Below are 20,358 nucleotides of genomic sequence, written 5' to 3'. Positions count from 1 at the left end.
AGAGACTAATTCTAATATTCTAATTAAAAATACCTACTCTAACATTAAAAAAAGGCATAAAGATTAACGTATTTCATAACAGTAACTTGGGCACCGAATACCAGTTGGAACATTTATCAATCTTGCCATTTCAGTCTTCCTCTAAATCTCCTTAATACCTCTTTGACTACACCTCCTTTATAACAAGCAATTTTAAAAGAAACTAAGCAATTTATAGTATTGCATGATTTTTTTTTCATGTGTGCAATTTCTGGTCAAAAGTAATATATACTCTTAAAAAAATAAGTTTATCAAGTAGATTAAACTATCATCTATCATATGCTATATAGCCAAAGATTTGCAGAATTAGAGGTGGAAAATTAACAAAGACTAGTCTGCTTTTTGTGTGTTTTGCTTTTTCTTTTTTTTTTTTTCTTAATTCTCCTATGAAGGTGCTTAGTGTGACAGTGAAACTTGAAAATTGTTCCAATCAATCAGCTGTGTAGACTCTCCATCTAGAACTGGGGAAAGATTGTGTTTTGAAATGTGCAAATGCATCTCGTCTCCAGCCTTGCTTCAGAGCAAGAGACTCAAGATAAACCCTCTCGTGTGCTGCAGCCACTCGGGGCCAGTGCTGGGCAGTGTCTCTGTCAGATGGGTGAGCAAGAGCAGGATAGGTCAAGAGCTGTCAGCCACGTGGCCACGCCTGGTCCCGCGCTGGCCACGTGGCTGCAGCTCCTGCCTCTCCTGCTCAGCCCCCATCTGCCCAGGAGACACTGCCCAGCACTGGCCCCAGAGTGGCTGCAGCACACGAGAGGGTTTTTGAGTTTTGCTCTGAAGCAAGGCTGGAGAGAGATGCATTTTGCACTTTAAAACACAAGTTTCACAGAACTCCTTATGAGACCTGCTGAGAGATTCAGCTTCATCTTTCTTGACTTGAGAAAGTAACCCAGCTACAAACATCTGCAGATCAGAAGCTTGGCTTGTATTTGAGCCTACAGCATTCAAATCTGCTCCATATAGCACTTCACCAGAGGTCAGGTCATGCTTCCTTGATTTTCCAGCCTAAGGAAGAAATCTTGCTGCACCGACATCATTTCAAAGTGGCTAGCTTGCATGCATGCAATACATCTTTTCCAAGAAAGCTGTTTCTGCACAAGTCTGTTTAGCAGCAAATAGGTTATGGTGGGAAAAAAGAAAACTTGCAAGGAGTTGTGGATAATAAAAAAATGATGGAGTAGATAAGTGTGGTAAACGCAAGTCATGCTTCTACATAGGATAGTTTTACATTAGTTTACAATGAGTCGAGCTACTATTTTCCCACTTTAGGTGGACGTGCATGACCAACACTACCTCTGTCCAGCATGGTTTTTGGTCATTTGAGATGTGGAGGCAGGGCTGTGGAGGGGCTGGAGCTGGCACCACTGCAGTTTCATGGGGCAAGGACTGATGACCCTGGGCTAGGACTAAGCAGGGGAAGAGGTGTCTGTTCATTGCCTAGATTTACCTTGGACTCTCTTTCCATGTGGTTTAGAGGCCAACAGCACTGACTCCCAGCTTGCACTTCCTACAATCCATAATCGTGACAGATATATATCTTCATGTTTCATTCACTGCCATCGTCTGGAGACTTTCTGCAGTTTTTGTGTCATCCTCTATCACACGCATTGAGCTTTCCCTAGTGCTGTTCACCTTGGTCTGCCAGTCGAAAGTCATGTTCTCCTGGATAGCTAGAACTCCCTTGAAATCTGCTGGTATTTGCAGAGACCCACAAAGGGGACAAACTTGCCTCTTTATAAACTGTTCTGAGAATTCAATTTCCATTTCAAAGCTTTCTCTGAACTGATTATTTTCTTAACCCTTCTGGGCATTTATCAGCTCACTCAAGTTCTGACAGATCATGAGCTTCTCATATTACCAGCACCACCCTTTGCAGAACTATTTTTAATTATTGCAATAAGCTTTTGCTTTATAACTTTTCAGGATACTTCTTTCAGAAGTTCTCCTTAGTACTAAGCAATGGCAGCTCTTTTATTAACTCATCCTAGGAAATTTCATCTGCATTGAGATTCCAGAGACACTTTTGATGTCCATTGCTTTTTCTGTCCTGTTTCTATTTTTGTCTACTAGTGGTACATTCTTAGGATTGCTTGAGGGGAAAAAAAAGGCACATGAGTTCTAAAGACTCAGTGTGTTTCAAGGGCCTGAGCCTGCAAATGCTTTTTTACCCAAGTTCGCCTGAACTAGCTCAGCTCCCGTGACTATCAGTAGCAGCTCATGCTTTCCTGGATAGGCTCTACCGCAGTGAGTGGCAGTCAAGCTACTGAAATCATCTTTGGCAAGATCATGTTCTCCAGAACCAGAGGGAAAATGGGAAACAGTTCTCCCAGGCTGGCCAAGAGATCAAAACAAGACAAATACTTACACATATCACATGACTCCATTCTCCACTGGATGCACAGTAGAAGGATTCCAGAAGACCGAGAGATGAAAGAATCCCATTAACTTTTAGAAAAAAATAATAGTCATACTTTTAATATGAGGAGCAGTCATGACGCAAAGTAGCCTCCTGATGCAAAATCCTGGGAAAACTCCCAGTCCTTGAATACCTGCTGTTTCATAGGGATCGGAAGACAAATGCCCTGCCTCTTTCCACTGACCAGTCATGTTTGCACAAGAAGCATCTCAAACCAACTGCAGGAGAGCCACTTATACTCTTGTTGATAGTGGCAATATTGGTACAGAGTAGAAAACAATGCGTGGTATCTTAATGGGACTTTAATGGGACTTTTTTTTTTTTTTTTTTTTGTGGTGCTCACAGGATCTGAAGGTTTTACTTTGACAACATTTCAGGTGCAACAGAACCTTCCCCGGCTGGGGAAGCATGTGGATGTGTTCTGCTCAATGTGAGCCTAAGTACTGCCTCATAGCTTGAGGCATCAGATTAGGATTAAAGCTGTTTCCTCAAAAATTGGGAATCAGTTGTACTGCTCAGTGAAAAAAAAAATCTAGGCAAATTGTTTCATTTAAAGGCTGTAGACAGCAGCTATTAGCTAATACACAAGACAGCTGACATGGTTGGTCATATTGATGTGGTTTCACTTGTAAGCAAGCAGTAGTTACTTCCAGCAGTCCTGTTTTTTGTATGGGTTGTGCATGAAATTCCTGAAGAATTTTGCCCATACAGTTAAGGGATTTGTTTTGATTTTAGACACACAATCATGTTTGATAATTTACTGTCTGCTTAAAGAGTATCCATAATGGCACTTGTCATTACTGATTACTTCACTGTCATTTATAAGACCTTTTGGACAAAAATGCTCTTGCTACAAGTAGAGCTATTGCTCTACTCCATGCACTAGTATAGCTACCAAGGCTGTTGAAGAATGAAAGATGTTGGTTCAATGCTAGACCTCTTGATGGGACCCCAGAAATCAATCTGTAGGACACTGCACAGTTGGAAGCTAAGTGAAAACACAGGCACCTCTGAAAGAAAACTGGTGCATTTGTATTGCACATCCTTTAGGCTGGGGGACGTGTCAGCCTCTACACAGCACAGAAATCCTCACATAGTGTTTCAGGGCCCTCAAACATCGTCCTTCTCCCTTGCAGCAGAGTTTGCTGCAGCGGGGCAGAGCGTTCCCGCCTCGGCAGCAGCTTGTGCTCTTTGGGGGAACCCTGGCTTGCACAATAATAGTGACAGCCAGAAGGCCACTATTCAACACATTTTTTTCTCAGAATAGCAGCAGTGTCTCTCAACTCTGATGCCACGGTGCAGGAGATAGGGCTTTTCCCTTCTCCAAGCCCATTTCCCTCCTCTTTAGGACTCACTCTTTGCGGGCAGGGAGCAGAGGGCTCCCTGGGTGGGCAGGAGCCCAGGAGCTGCACCCGCTGCTCCCCATGGCAGGATATGTAAAAGCAGGACGTTCAGCCAGTCATGTCTTCGTGCACGCGGGCACTCTGTGCATTGCCAAGTTGTCTCTACGTGTAGCGCAGGCTTGAGGACCGCACCGAGGAGCTCCTCCCGCCACAGGAGCCTGGTCCTCGCAGCCGCAGCACTTGTCTCTTTAGCTCCGAGATCGCCACAGCTTTTTATAGTAGCTCCAGTGCTGTGATAAAGGGAGCTCACCACTGCTACTCATTTTTCCTTTGAGACAAACACATGCTCACAGACGGGTAGGGGAAGCAGCAGTTTTCATGAGCTGATTCGTGCTGATCAAGGGGAGCCCCCAGCTGCATACAAGTGCCAAACCATATGCGATTAGTGGATGCTGCTTAAGAAATGCAAGTGAGCTGTTACAAGTTTGTCCTTTGATTTTAATTCAGAAAAAGGGAATGCTCCTGTTTCAGGAGACCATAAGACAGAATGGAGGGAAAACTTTTAACCTTCACACTCATATATGTGTCTTATGTGGAGCTTACAGATTTCAGATTTATTTATTGCTTGCAGATCACAGACAAACAACCTAAAATCCTAGATCCCTTTTTTCTTTTGGAAAAAAAAAAATGGCATAAGGTTTCAAGTAATGCAGGAACTTAAGCTGAGCAAGTTGATACATCAGCTCACTCATGATAAACCAATTCAAAATATGCCAGGTAATGATGAGCACTAGTTTTAAGCCTCAGTGAAAGTTTAAGCAGCAGTCAGTTTACTGGCTTGTATGTTTGTGCCTGCAAGTTGAAGATGTGGGTGTGTCAATAAATGTCAAAAATGTCATGTTTTTTACAGTTCAGCTTTTTCATGCTTGAAAATAATAAGTCTAAAATTCTTAATACTTATAAAATTAAATTTTATATTGTATTGCATCAGATATTAAGTCATTTATTACATTCCATAATGACATGCTGCATTTTTTTTCCAAATAGAACATAATACATTTAGTTTCATATCTGAACCTGTTCTTGTGACATGGGAACACACATATTGATTTCTAAGGGCTCCTGCTGATGAGCATCTGTAGTTTAAAGAGTTGCCATTGGCAACTGTCTCTTGCTTTCCTTTGGCAGAAGTCATCATCAACCCCTTTGGAGGAGCAGCAAGCAGGCACGGTGTCAGCACTCGAGTGGCCACGACTCTCAGCACAGTAGCATGCAGTGCCATCAGTTGGCAGTTGTAGTCATTTCATGTACTGTATGCAATTATAGATATATAGATACCCATTACATTATATATTTACATATAAAGTATAGTTGCATATAGCTTATATAACCACATATTATAGCTATTAGCTGCAGCATTTGAGACACAAGCACTTGCCTATGTATCTCCTTTACTTCTCCCCACATCTATGGCAGTGATAGCCAGTGGGGTGCGTGGGCTCTTGACCTTGCAAAAGCGTCAGCCAAGTGGCCCCATCACAGTCGTAATACGGCAGAGAGTGCCCCAGTGTCACCGTGTTTCCTCTGCTAGCTCCCTGCAACAGGATTGCACTTTCAGTGCTAATTCTATAAAGAAGCTGGGGAAAAGTCTGTGTCTCATTTGATGATGGTTTCCATCATGCGACTAAATCCCTCACATCATTAAAGAATTAAGGCAGAGAGGACAGGGCTCTGCTACTGTAGTTAGCCTGTGAGGATGGATGTAAGGAATTAAGATCCCTGCATTATGCATCATGCACGTCACTTGGTTTACCTCTTTAGAGACCAAACACCTGAAGGGTCTCATTCCAAGCCTGAGAGTGAGTAAGCTGCATCCAGGGCCTGACAGGACATTGTCTTTAATATTTAGCTGCCTCAGCAGTTTCACTGTAGTCAAACGGCGTGCAAGGGAGCATTTTAAAATAGAATATACCACAAGCAGTTATGTGAGCATCCTTTCACAAAAAAATGTAGTTCCATTTTTTCTCCTTTCCTAAAGGAAATAAACTCAGTTACCACTAACCTATGCTTGTGAAATCAGTATTAGATTCTCTTAGATACCAAGAAAATACAGGAATACTGGAGTTTAAGCTTTCACATTAATATATTTCAACAGAGTAGGAAGGTTTCTGTGTACACAATTGATCAGGTTTGATAAAGATTAACCACAGTACAGCAAATAAGTGATTTGCAAATTCTGACTGATGCAACAGACCGTTGGTGCCTTTACTCCACTGCTCCACAATCTGTCTCGCACTGAAAGACCTTCAGCCAAGCTCCCTCTTTCTCATGATTTGAAGTCACTTAAGTACCAGAAAGGGGACACCAGAAAATCAAGGGGTACTCTTTTGATTCCCTGGTGTCCAAAGCCATAATCTTCCTCTGGGTATTAAGAGAGGGTGGCTATGTGAGAAGTTCCCCAGCTACTACATAACAGCTCTGATGGTCTGGCAACAGTGACATCCAGCCTGTTGATGTTGGTTCTTCAGTTCACAAGCTGAAGACAGCATTTTTAGAAGAAAGTGATGATTTCTGAGGTCTTTAACTTAGGCATTCCTCTTAGTCTTTTACACCACATTTCTGGGAAAAAAAAAAGAGTGTAATATGATGCCCAATTCTTGACTTCTGTAGGTTTTCTACCTTATTAGAAGAAATGGGTTTGCCAAACCTAGGGCAGGAGTCAGGGTGGCGGTATTTTTATGGAAATGATTTCTGTGAAGTTTTCATTGCCTTTCTGCTTCACCTAAACTATAACATGCACAGTCTAAACTAATCCCTCCATTTCTGGTATTTGTTTTCTGCCCTCTCTATTTTATTTCTTGCTTTCAGATCTACCTTCTTATAACAAAGAAAAGCTTAGGCAAAGATAGCAACTGAGTGTAAGGAGCAGTACAAACACTGTTCCTCCTGCTGCTGAAGACATTTCCTTCAGAACTGAGGTAGAAACAAGTTTCAAGAAGAATGAAAGAAGGAAGTGTAAATAGGAACAGTTTGCTGCCACCATGTATACCTGTGACATTCAGTGGGGTAAATGCCAGCCATAACTATAAGCTTTGCTGATGTCACTGGACTTGTGTTCAAGGTTTATGCATTTTCTCCTGTCTTCCGCTGGTGGTCTTCATTTTAAATATCTGCATCACTTTAATATCGAAGACTACAGCTGGGCTTGCAGTCACAGAATGATAAACGTGAGAGGCAATAAAAGCCACAGGCAGAAGGGTCACTGTAAGAAACCGATCCCTCTCAGAGGACACAACCATGGCTCATGACTATGCCAATGCCTGGAACTCCCAGGGTGAGCGAGTTTGTGGTTGGGATCTCTATTGAGTACACAAAGAAGAGGATTAAAAAAAAAGGAAGATATTTCCTCCCAGTGACAGCCTTTTTGAATGCCCAGGCAGGATGTAGCGGATCCATTTTTTTCCTGCATTAATTTTTGCCTGTCAACTTCCAGATTTATTTATTTATTTATCTCTGAGTTGCTTTCACAGAAATAAAAGTTTGGAAATGGCATACTGGTCATCAGTTACTCAAGGAGTTTTTTACCTCTTGATGGTCAATGAAGATTATTTGCAACCTGCCTGCTTGGTGGGATGTGGAATCACCAGTGAGTGACTTTTCAAAATCCGCATAGCAGTGAGCTCAGATCCTTGTTCCAGCCATGGTACCGCATGGATCCTTTGTCCTGGAACAAAGCAATTCTGTTTGGTTTGGTGAGACAGAGACTTCATCACTGCTCTGGTTTCACACAAAAACTCCATTGTGTACGAGTGACTGGAGTGAGCAGAAAAGGAAGGTCAAGAAGTGCTGCTACAGCGTGTTTCTGCTGATACCGTAGTTGTGAGTGGAAGAAGCTACATAAAGTCCAGAATTGTTCGATGAGAATGATCCAAGGGCTGCAAAAAGCACAGGGGCAGGAGCACTATGAAGAGAAGAAAATGGCTAAGCTGTTAAAGATTTCAGAAAGCTTAGGAATCATCCAACTTCGAGTTGTTTGGACTTCATTAAAGTGAGCCTACACCCAGTAAAATATTCTGCCTTCTGTAAAAGCAAAAAGAAGCAAGATTCAACAGGGTAACAAACATAATGTCTTTCTTAAATTAGCAACCCAACCAATTAGCTTGAAAACCACCCCTTAAATATTTTCAGCAGCAGTTGGTAGGAAAGTAAATGTGGCAGCAAGCTCACGCTATCAAAGAGCCATTGTATTGCTGGACCTGATTTTATTTCTGCAGCATGAACTTTCTGCTCCATCACTTTGAAATGTAAGGACAGTCGGAATTGCGAGGACTTAGATCTGTAGAAACCAGTTATTTAATAATAAAATGTGAAGTTTCAGAGTTTTCCTGCAGCCAGGCTCTGGTTTCTTTTGCCGCCCCCCTCTTGCTCCTTGACAAATTTTATGACAGCAGTTTTCAGCTTGACATCACCCCTCACAGAAAACAAAGTTCACAAAAATCTGTATGGAAGTGTGTGCACCTGAGGGATCATCACTCTAACACATATGTTCTTGTGATTCAGGTCATTACCACTGAGATAAACAGCTTTCCAATATGTCTGCAGTCCAATATCTGTATTGGATCCAAGGGGGTTATGATTCATAAGATCACGGGATAGTTCAGGTTGGAAGGACCTCAGGAGTTTTCCCAGCCGAACCCCTGGCTCAAAGTGGGGTTGGACCAGGTTGCTGAGGCCTTTAGACAGGCTAGTCTTGAATACCACACATCTCCCATGCAAGAGAAGGACCAGTCTCTTGTCCACTTGGAGTTGCGAGGCTCAAAAATACACCATCATGGTATGTTTCAACAGCATGCTTGACTGTGGGCAAATTTAAAGGCCTCCTCTGGAGCTGGGCCAACATTTTGGTCTTCAAATATGTATATCAAAAACTCCTTAGTAGTGCTGAAAACTTGGGTAGCTGAGTGCGAACTGCTCTCTGCCAAGATTTACAGATCAAGAAAGCATGGGGTTCTGGAGGTCCCCTCTGGTGTGGACCTGGGTTTGGTGTGCAGAGAACTTTCAGGCAAGCCAGGGATGCTGGCCTCTGGTGCCGTTCAGTACCATACTCAGCAGTCTCTGTACAGGTTTCAGATAATCTTATGGCAGGTTTTGGCAGGTTTATTTATCTTAGTCTTAAGTTTATCTTAGTCTTTAAAAGCAACAAGAGTTTCACTGAAGCATTTCTTAAGCTCACATGTGACTTTCTATCAACAGCAAATAATGTCTTTATTATGAACCCTAGACTTTTTGATCTCCTGGTCTACTAAAAGAATGTAAAAATCCTTTATTATTTGCGTAAATTGGAACAAATGATTGGATCTCTTCTCTATTTAAGAACCCTGTTGAATATTTTCCTTATTGCTGTTCAGCTTCTTGAGACACTGCCTCAATGGCATGAGTACTTAAGCAGCAGGCATTAGAGAATTATATTGTGTTGCAGAGAAATATTCAGCACTGAACCACCTTTCCATTACAGTCTGAAAGTGATTTTGACTAATTAATAACCACTTCTGCAGTTTTAGTGCCAGTAGTTAATACTTGGAGATATCTCTTAATTTTATTCTTCATCATAAAAATACAAAAGTGCTTTTTTCTTAAGTATTAAGCTGTTTGTTAGAGCAGAGTTTTGAAAGATATGTCCCAGTACTACACAGTCATTTAGAGAACTGGATTTTCAAGTGAAGTGAAGCTATAGATATGTAAGAATAGCACTAACGAAATCAACAAAATCCGTGTTTTCTGCAAAATCTTGCAAAACAGAATGCTGTGGTCAGACCCTGCTGCAAGTTAGAACAAGGCGTGCATCAGACTTGCAAACAGGTCTACAAGATCTTTGTCTAAAAGTGTGACCCAAGCTCTGAAAAGCAATACCATTATGAAAGTTCTGCTTATGGAAAAATGAGAGGCCAGTGTCTGGCAAATCAGGAGATTAGACAGCAAAAAAATCAGGATATCTTTTGTTCATTGCACACTTTGAAAGATTTAGAATCGTATGATTTATATCCTTCCATATTAATAAAAGTTAAAAACTTGCTGATACTTTCTCAACATTCTGAGGTGTAATTCAAAGCTGAGAAACTTAGTAATGCATAAAATAAATTTCTTCTGCCCTCATTGGATGCCACATAGCATGTAGCATAAATGGGAATAGATAGGTTGTGAACAAGGCATGGGTTAAATTATAGGTGGAATGCTCAGTTCAAACATAAAACAATTTGAGGTAGATACGTATGGGTATATAGAACTTCTGGGGTAGAACACTTTTCTTGGACTGCCATGCCTTGATATCACAGCAAACTTCTTCAGAGAACAAGTGATAGGAAGTATCTGCTGAGAGTTGTTTTGCAGTAGAAAAATACGAAGTGTATAGAAAGGCCTTTAGACAGTTAACTGCTCCATCACCTTGTTACGTGGTGGAATCTCTTATTGTCATGGCTGTGTACAGGCTGAAACCCTGAATCCTCTTTCAAAGACACCCCTTTCAGATTCCGTAGCCTCTTTCTCAGAAACATGGAGCTATATCACTGTTTTCTCAAACAGGGAGTTGCACTGACATTGTCTAGAAATGTCGTACTGTCTTATATGTGACTAATTTACCAGTGGATATCCAAAAAGATGCACAGCTTTTACAGGTGTTTTTAAAAAATGATCTAGCACCCTGCAGACTGCTGTACACATGGTGATAGCCTTTGTTAGCATAATATATTGTAGTGCGTTTTGTAGTGGGTCTCTGAGGCTTAGGCTCCCTGTCAGCAACCAGAATAAATGAAAATAGCTTCCAGGAGATGCTCGGCCAGTTAGAAGGCTGCATGCTAGTAGTTGCTGAAAACTAAGAAACTTGCTCACACATCTGAAAAACCTCATAAATGTTCTCTTGTCACAGTCGTTTAATAAAGTTGGGTGTGTTGTCTTTCACAGACGCTGTATTTGCTGGTTGAGAATAGCAGAGTTGCACACGACAGAATGCAATGACAGCAAAACTACATCTGGAGATTGTCTAAGGCTTGGGGTCTGGAGGGCAGGGTTGTTTTTTGTTGTTTTAAACAAAATGCCCAATTAGATTATGAAAGAAACATCACTGACGTGAGACATTTTTCTTGCCCAACCCAATGCTTCTTGAGATAAACTTACTGCTACAGAGCAGACTGCTGCAAATATAACTTCTCCATGAGGAATTCCCCAGGCAGTCACAGCCAGCAGCTCAGCAGATGCAGTAGGAAAGGGCATTGCTTACGCTGTATTTACCCTGTTCTTTGAACCCTTCCTTTAGGCATCACCCACTGACTGTTTTAAAGGGGACGGTACTAAGCTAGGCGGAGGGTTGAACTGTATGCATGTTATTATGCAGGTGGAAGTTACTGATGCATTAAATGAAGCCTTTCAAATTTCATTACTATAGATCAGTTAAAAACACCTTGCCCAATAGCACAACCTTTCAGATCAGTACAAGTGATTAAAACACTTTTAAGATCTGTTTATCATTGTTTGTACGGTGATAACAACATCATTCAGACATAGATATTCCCTGTTCTGTTCTCCTTTTTGTATTTTCATCTCTCCCTGTATTCTTAAAAGTCCCATTTAAATGATCAAAGGCTTTTACAAAACTATCCTTTCATATTTGAAAGTGATTGTGAGCCTGACTACATGAAGGATTGTGAGCCTCAGCATTCATTGCTGTGCCTGAGCATTAAGCATTACGCTCAACTGCAGTCACATCCTGCAGATGCACAGCATGGAAGTACGCATGCAGGTTGCTAGTGTATGTCAAGACTTTTACTGTTTCGTCTCATATTTTGATTAACCGAAATGAAGGTACAACTGGTACAATTATTTCCCTAATAAAGCCTTTTTTTCCTCTTTTTAACCTGCAGACATACAGAGAAAGCCATGAGGGAGAGGGGGAAAGTCTAACTGAATAAAGTTAAAAAATAAATACTGTATGTAAGTCTTATCTTAAAAATCTTCCCTGGTGTGAGCCCCATTAAGTTACTCCTGCTCACTCTAGTAGATCCCATCTCTGACTGTATGTGCCACACTGTCTATTTCGCTGGACTACTTATATAATTTTTCATTACCATCTTCTCCAGTCCTTTCTGATTTCTTTCTGGCCAGTATCCATCTTCTCTAACAGTGTATTTAAAAACATCATACAGATTACTCGGAAGCAAAAAAAAAATAAGGCTTCATCCTGTTTTCAGTATACCTCATCTGGAATAGGTCAGTAACCAAGACTCTTTTCCTCCTTGGCAAGATTTTCTCTAGTGTTGCTCTTTTCCTCAAGTGGAACCTGTTGGCTGCATTACATCCTAAATTTGTCTTTGAAATAATACTGAAAATGCCTGAGTAGGAAGTTAAATCTATGACTTCTTTGTTTTTTTTTTCTCTCTCTCTCTTTGGACCCTGACAAAACAAAATACATGGTACAAATCATTAACATTTTCCTGGAACTGTGTCCTTGTAAGCAGTGTCATCTGCTCTTGAGGTGACAGAGAGGAACCTCTTAGCAAGGTGAAATTAGGTGTCAGTATGGGAACCAAAAGGCTGAAGGCTGCTGAGACGGGAATAGTAGGGCCTCTGCTGTCACCCTGTGCCTCCTCAGGCTGCTTGCTCTTAGCCTTAGCAGTCCCTGCTGTCTGGACCCACCAGCTGCCAGTTCCTTTGGTCATCTGCTTACGTGTCCATCCAGCCTTATTAGAATGCTGCTTCAAACACCTTGAAGAACTGTATTTGCCTCTTGCCTGGCAATGGCCAAACTCAGCTGCTCAGCACAAATGTATGGAGTCTTGCAGTAACAGTAAATACCGCTCAGTAAGATACATCATTGTGCACGGGTGCTAAATAAAGGTGCTAAATAAATCTTTATTTTTGCCAAAACAGCAAATTAAAATTGAACACTGCACATATTTGCGTGATATTCTGTATATTGAACTTTGAAGATACATTTTCCAAATTACTCCTTGAATGATTGCTCTACAAGTATTTTGCAATAAGAAATTGCTACAGTCTACCTAACAATGTCTGAGATGATTGTGAAAGAATTTGCATTATCACTGTACGGTTATTGTATAATAACTGGATTATCAACCGTGCAAACATCCCTCTTCTTGATTGCTCCCAGTGCTCAGCAAACTTGCCTTCTGCTCTCACCTTCCCCCACTGACAATTCCTGTGAACAGGCAGTGGAGGGAAATGGCCAGGGGGCTTCAAAGTAGTCTAGCAAAATGTTTAATTGTGGAAAACAATAACGTTTAAAATTAGCCTTTCCATGGGAACATGAAATTTTTTTTTTTTTTTTTACTGCATAGGCTATCAGATTGTGAGACCTCCCACAGGCCACTCAGTCACAGCCTTTGAACAGCTCCTAGTCCTAGATACTTGTGTAGGGTAAATAGAAAAGATAATTTCTGGTGCATAAGTAAACAATGAGAGTGAGATCCCAGCTGTCTTGAAGCTGGCATGATTTTGAAAACTAACTCTAAAAGCGACATACAGGCATGAGAATGGGATATTAAGAGAAAAGCCTCATGTAATGGCATTTGCTTATGGATTTAAAAATAAGAGAGTGGTTACAAAGCCATCAGAATTTACACCCAACATTCAGAATTTACGTGGTGCAGGTTTCTGTAACCTGACAGAAGATGAATCGAGCTTTGTAGATGTCAAATTTCAAATTTCCCACTCAGCTCTCTTCCTTCACATTTGTTTTCAATGGGAAAAAAGTAACTTTTTAAATGACAAATTAAATGAGAAAAAGGAAGGAGTTACACCTGAGGGTGACACTGGTACCCCTACTTAAAGAAATCCCAGAAGGGCCATCAGTAAAGTTCTTCAGTAAAAGATAAACACGCACCATCTCAGTACCATTTCTTGTAGATTTTTCACAAGTTTTCCTTTCGTGTACAGATTCAAGAGCCACACTCTTTAAAATAACAAGCCTCAAGGAGACTTTGTGCCTGAGAGCTGTGTCTGCAGGGCTGCAGCACCTGCTGCTCAGCACCTTCGCCTTGGTGCCAGGCATATTGAATACTACTAATGGTGTTAGTGTCAGCTCCTAATCTTAGATTTTGATCAAATCGCTTGGCAGTAAGTTTAAACCTTTAAATTGTTAAAACATTTGATTATGTTTTTAAGAATAAAGATGTCTTTAGCAGGGGGAATGCTGTAAAAATCCAGTTCTTAGTGTTTTCATGGCAGTTTTACCTTTCAGGAACCACATTTGCAAACACTATAATTTCTTTGTATATGTGAGTCTTTATATATTTAAGTTAGGTAAATGAGGAAGCCTGAAGAGTATGGATTGCTTCTCAAGTTAACATGCTTCTTGCGTGTCCTCTGTGTATTTTGGTATTGAAACTGGACACAGATATGCTGTAGGTATACTGGAGTCTTACAGCATTTAAATATTTGAAAACTTCTTTGAACTTCTGCAAAAGTGTTGATTTGAGTACCTTTTTTGAAGCAAAAGGTATTCTGGATGTGTTTATGAACTTTGCTCTGATGCTTTCTTTTCCAGTGTTTTTGATTGATTAAAGAAATCTGAAAGTCTATTTTCCACTCTTTACTCAGAGCTATAAAATTGGACCTGACTTTGGACACTTCAGCATCCTCAACTTAAGTTAAAGACAGCAGGAATTGTTGATATTTGGAGTAGCTCCCTGCCCATCTTTTTAAAACCTTCCCTCCAGTTTCTTCTTGGTTACCATGGTTGGAATTTAAACACAGCAAAGTAATACTTGGCAGTAGTTGTATATCTGCATTATTTATTCTACAGCTGCTTCGTAGCCTGTTGAGTCAAGACTGTTGCTTTATGTGCAGGTTCTGTTATTTTCTTTCATTGGTGTATGCAAAGAGGCAGAAGCCTCTGAATACTGTAGAACTACTGAATTATTACTTTGTATTAATTTGTATCCATGATTTTTCTTCAGTTAATTAAAAAAAAAAAAGAAATCAATAGAGTGAACAAATGTTTTAGAACAGGAGGGCCTATCTTTTGTTGTGGCTTCCCTTATAAAACATAAACATTTCTTAATGTTGTCCTTCTGGCTTTCCTTCACAGCTCTGTTTTGTGATGTTTTGGACACCAAACGTCTCAGAGAAGATTTTAGTTGATATAATTGGAGTAGACTTTGCTTTTGCAGAGCTGTGTGTTGTCCCTTTGCGCATCTTCTCCTTCTTCCCAGTTCCAGGTAAAAACAAGAACATTAAAACTCTACAACTTCAAAACCCAGACCAACCTTCAGATGTGACTTATCTCTATCTATGAGTGACCAAATGCATACCTAGCATAAGCAACACCATTTTCAAAGCAACACTCTTGTCACTGAAGGCAGTGAATCAAAACCCTTTACATCGGTTTTCAATGTACAAAGGTTGCAGTAAGAGCTGGCTGCCATTAAACGGAGACAAATTTACCATAACTACATTTCTCATTAGCAAAAGTAAAACCTGAATCATATCTATTGCAGTTGACCAAGAACACACACACAAATGACACATGCAGACATGCATTGTTCTTCTGCCAAGATTGTCATTAACTGGTATAGCATTTAGGACCACTTGCATGGTAGGGTCATTAGCCTCCCCTGCTGCTCTCACACTGACTGGCTCTTGCAGAGACCACCAGAGTATAAACTGTGCAGAATAGAAGTTAATGTTCCTCTTCAAGAAACAGGCAAATTTTGCAGAAGCAATCAAAATTATTCCCCTCAAAAATTTTAAAATATTCGTAAACAAATGCCGTAGAATGTAGTGTTTTCTGCAAGCTTGCTAGTGTAACACCACCGCCTCATAATAAAGGTAAATTCCAAATACAAGAACAGTTACATATAGGTATCTTTTTTTTTTTTTTTTGGTAATTAGCTGTTGTACTATTTACTATACAGGAGCTTAGTGAAAGATTTTCCTTATTATTCCTGTCCAGGGAAGGGTTTTTTTTTTTTAACAAAAGAAAACAGAATAGACCTGCTAATAAATTGATATAAGACAACAGCTCTTTTCTCTGACAGGATTCTGTCTGTAACTGTTTCTTGCAAAGAACCTTGTACTAACACAACTTGGACATAGGATTTACTTCATTTCTAGGAAGGTTTCTCAGTGAGCAAACTTACCAGAAACAGATTCCATCATGGTCATTTCTGAACAGGACGCTCTACATGAAAAATCTTCATATGAGACAACCAAAATTTTAAATACTTTTTCCTCCCTTTCTCCCCTTCCCTCATGCCCTCTTTATGGACAGTGACGGTCAGAGCACACTTGACTGGTTGGCTGATGACTCTAAAGAAGACGTTTGTGCTGGCGCCCAGTTCGGTGCTGCGGATCATCGTCCTCATCGCTAGTCTCATAGTTCTGCCTTACTTGGGGTAAGTCACTCTCCTCGCCACAGAGCCAGTGATTCCATGTTTCCCATGACTGAATTGCATAAATCCACATAAAAACGTTTTATTTTCATAGCAAAGTAATTGCCATGCAATTCTGCAAGATAATGGCAATATCTGGAAAAGAATGATGTATAAATTTACGAATGTGACTTTGACCTAGGCAGGCATGATAGTGATGCCTTTTGAAAAAACAACAAACAAACAAACAAATGTCAGAGGGGCAAAACCTGTCCTAGAGGAATTGATTTGCATTCTGTTAAATGTACTGTTATGGAAGCTTGTGCAAGAATAGCTTGTTGATAAGGTCAAAGAAAATAATCTATCCTGTAGCATTCTATGCAAGTGTTTAATTTCATGTTAAATTCTGTATTCAGCTTTTCTTAATGCAGAATTTAATTCAGTATATTACCCTTACTAAATAATGAGGCACATTAAAGGCTAAAAAGCCCTGTAGAATACTATTTTTCCTCTTTACAAGTACATCATGTCTTTGAAGCAAATATTTCTAAGTACTGATTAGTGGGAATATAATTATGAATCACAGAACTGTGACTACTTTTTTTCTTAATATGCTACCCACAGAGTTCATGGAGCCACCCTTGGAGTAGGGTCCCTTCTAGCTGGCTTTGTAGGAGAATCCACAATGGTTGCGATAGCAGCCTGTTATGTCTATCGGAAACAGGTAAGAAGTAGTTTCTGGGGAATCTGATGAAAGCAATTTCCCTGCTTGCTTTCAACCCTTTGGGATGAAATATAAGCAAAATATGCACTTCAAGCTGTAGTAGCTGTTCAGTTCGTGGGACCAGGCTAGAGATGACCTGAAGTAAACCTCCTGCTCCTCGAAACATGTACACCATGGATATCACGTTCTTAGCAACAAATATTTTGCACTGTAGAGCTGCTACTGTAACAGAGCTATCAGTTGCTTATGTAGACATAGCAACTACTCATTCAAGCTAAATTCTCTCTAGAACTGGTTCTGCTGAGTATGGACATATATAGAGTTGCTTTATTTTTCTTGTTATCTAAAAAAAAAAATGTAGCAAAACAAGATAGTCTCTTCCAGCAGTGGAAGCCAAAAACTTATAAATCTTTAAACAGGGAGGATTTTTCATAGGCATGCTTCTGTCTAGCTCACTGGCTCCTGTCCCGTATATGCAAAGCAATGGTGGTATATGGATTTCAAAGCATATTTCACTAAATCAAGTCACACATACAATAAATGCTGGCTTGACCAATGGGTATATCTCAATAGTCTTTTTACCTGCAAGTTGGCTCATTCCAGGTGTGTGTTCAGGCCACTATACAAGGTACCAGGTGCAATTACAAAAAGAAACAGCATGGAACATAGCTCAGTCCATCTAGGTCATTCCAGCAAAACCCCGTGGATGCGATTACAGTATATAATCTATGTACTACCTCTTTTTTTTTAATTAGACTTCTTACTAAAAATGAAGCAAAGATGCCTACTGCATCTGTTTTTTATCAAAATAGTCAGAAAAATGCCTAAAAGCCTCATTTTGAAACAAAACTAACTTTAAAATGTATTAACAGTGCAGGCAGATCATTATCACACTTGATAAAACTAGAAATATGCATAAGAAATGGAAAACTGATTTCTCTCACTTTTCATTTTGTCATGTTTTTCATAAGCAGGACCGAATAAAATCTGTAGACTCTGAAATGGCTATTCTTGGCCCATGTTTTCACAAGGTATATCTGTTTAGACTAACCTCCTTGCTGTTTGCATGTTACAACTGTAGCTCCTGGAGTACTTTGGGCATCTGGAGCTTAGGGGTTTTTTTGCAGTGGTGACTGCAAGTAGCAGTAGTAACAACTAATTTATTCCCTCAGCAGAATTAGCATGTAACTGACACCAGCTCCTCAACAACCAGGGCGATACTGACAGAGCCAACCAGCAGCTCTGCACATCAGCTTGTTTTCACATAAAGCAGCATTAAGTGGACACCATTTGAGAGCTGCACATCAAATATTGTGTAGACACTGCTCAAATTCTGACTCTCTGATATGCTCAACTCAGCTGAATCAATAATACCCGTGGGTTATTGGGTTTTTTGTCAGGTTTACAAGTGTTTTCTGTAAGACGAGTCAGCCTGCTGAGAAATGGGTAATAAGGAACAGATGCTCCAACTTGTTTTGTAGTGGGGCTGAATGCTTCTTAGCTTTTACTAATCCAGGACATCCTGAATGAATCATAGGCCTCTTGAATGCCCTGCCACTCCTGCTAGCCAAGAATAGACTCTAATGTTCCTTGGCCTTGGTGGGATGTGGGCCCACAGTGCATCAGTGACACCAGGAAAAGCCAGTGGGCTCACATCTTGCAAAATTCCTGGAGTTGACATTTGAAAAATTAGGATACCATCTCACTCTCTCCCTACAGCAACTTATCTCCTCTAATACTCTTTTGCTTCTTTTTTTTTAGCAAACAGTCTGTGATATTAAAGGTTCCAGATGCTTTCTTCCTTCCAGCCATGCTGAAGTCTGTCTTGGATGTTAGTTAGCATTTTTTTTTTTTTAAAAAGAGGAGTTTCTATTAGTGCATTTATGTTAGAAAGGAGAAGGCTAAGCCCCAGGAAGGTTATGGAAATTGATTAACTCACAAGTCATGAATGTGACACAAATATTCTAGCTCTTAATAACTTACTCTCCAAAAACATAGCCCCACCTGGCTCCTCGCAGTGCCCAGGGTTTGCAGAACTGTGCTCATCCAGATTCCTATGCTTATGAGTGCTTGTTTCAATCTAGAAAAAGAAGCGGAATGAGAATGAAGCAGCTACAGAAGGTGAAGACTCTGCTATGACTGACATGCCTCACCCAGAGGAAATGACGGACATCGTAGAAATGCGAGAAGAGAATGAATAGCAGCTGGGAGGCCGTTGTTCTCTGCAGGGACAATTGGAATGACACTTCAACATCTTGTCTTCTCTCATACTTTTTTTTTTTTTGGTTGTTTTTATTTTTGTAATAAAGAGGCCTTGATTTAAAAGGTTTCAGATAAATTCTCTAGCATACTGAGTATGCTCACACTGATGAGGGGCCTAAAAAGAGGTCTTTGCTTTTTTTCTTTTTCAATTGAATTAGTGTCTCTCATGCCGTGCAAACATAAACGATACAACTGCATCACTGTAGCGTCTTCCTTACGCATTCACCTTCTCTGGACAATCTGCAGTCGTCAACCAAAGCCCTGCTCTGTGTGTACCTGCGTGTGCGTGCACACGCCACTGACTACTCAGTGCTTCTGCCATAAGCCTGTTCCCTCCCCTCTTTCCTTTTCTTTCTTTTTTTTTTTTTTGAATGAGAAATGTTAAAGACAAGAAGCTTGGAAAACACAGCTTTATTTTACTCGCTTGAAAATGACTTTGCTACGTAACTTAATGTACTGCGGTGTTCTATATCATTTTGTTTGGCCTCGTCATCAAGGCTTATAGTGTACAGGGTGTAGAAGAGGGAGGAATATGTATGTCTCCATGTGAAAAGTGAAGAAATACAGATTCTTCCCCCCTGTAAAAAAAAGGTGTGTGCATGTATGTACACACATATACATATATATATTTATATATATATATGTATACAATAAAATACACACAGGACAAGAACTCTATTTAACTCATTCCAGCTAGGAAACATTTGAAAAATTGTAAGCATTTATTTCAGAGTTTTCTTGACTGGCTAGTCTCCACCTTAGGCATCTTTTTCTTTGGAAGAAAAGAGTGCACTTTCCTCTTGTGAGGAGGGTGACGGCAACCAGTAGAATAGTTTGGCTGTATTTGAATTAAAAAAAGAATTGACAACTTTACCAAAGTTCTTGTCCACTAGTTTAATTTAACTTTAGTTTTTAAAGAATAATTTGCTCAATACTTACTTCTGCTGCCTATGTATCAAGAGGAAAAAGTCTTTAGCGGGACACCATGTTATGGCACATTAGTATAGGTAGGTCCATGAAGTTTTTTACGCACACGCACACAAACCCATATATCCATATATGTATGTTTTGCTATTTTTCCCAATGCAGAAGATCAAAATCCCTACGATGAATCCCCAGGACTGATGGTCATCCAAGTCCTAAATTGGGGTCCTTGAGCATAAGGTAGCACTCAGAGCAGTTTCATGGGTGTTT

General features: G+C 40.2%; 1 protein-coding gene across 1 annotated transcript in view; it reads left to right on the top strand.

The window, feature by feature from the left end:
* Positions 1 to 20,051, top strand: part of ANKH (ANKH inorganic pyrophosphate transport regulator) — a 92,320-nt gene extending 72,269 nt beyond the window's left edge. Inside the window, exons 9-12 of the mRNA XM_010222996.2 lie at positions 14,897 to 15,026; positions 16,079 to 16,202; positions 16,803 to 16,902; positions 18,987 to 20,051. Coding sequence (XP_010221298.1) covers positions 14,897 to 15,026; positions 16,079 to 16,202; positions 16,803 to 16,902; positions 18,987 to 19,103 — 471 coding nt within the window. The 3' untranslated portion in view covers positions 19,104 to 20,051. The remainder of the gene's footprint in view (positions 1 to 14,896; positions 15,027 to 16,078; positions 16,203 to 16,802; positions 16,903 to 18,986) is intronic.
* The last annotated feature ends 307 nt before the right edge of the window (positions 20,052 to 20,358 follow it).

The sequence above is a fragment of the Tinamus guttatus genome, unplaced genomic scaffold, assembly GCF_059628265.1.
Source record: "Tinamus guttatus ecotype Peru unplaced genomic scaffold, ASM5962826v1 Tinamus_guttatus_pri_ptg000302l, whole genome shotgun sequence".
In the NCBI taxonomy this organism is placed as follows: domain Eukaryota; kingdom Metazoa; phylum Chordata; class Aves; order Tinamiformes; family Tinamidae; genus Tinamus; species Tinamus guttatus.
The sequence above is the reverse complement of the archived record's forward strand: the minus strand, read 5'-3'. Positions and strand labels throughout refer to the sequence as shown.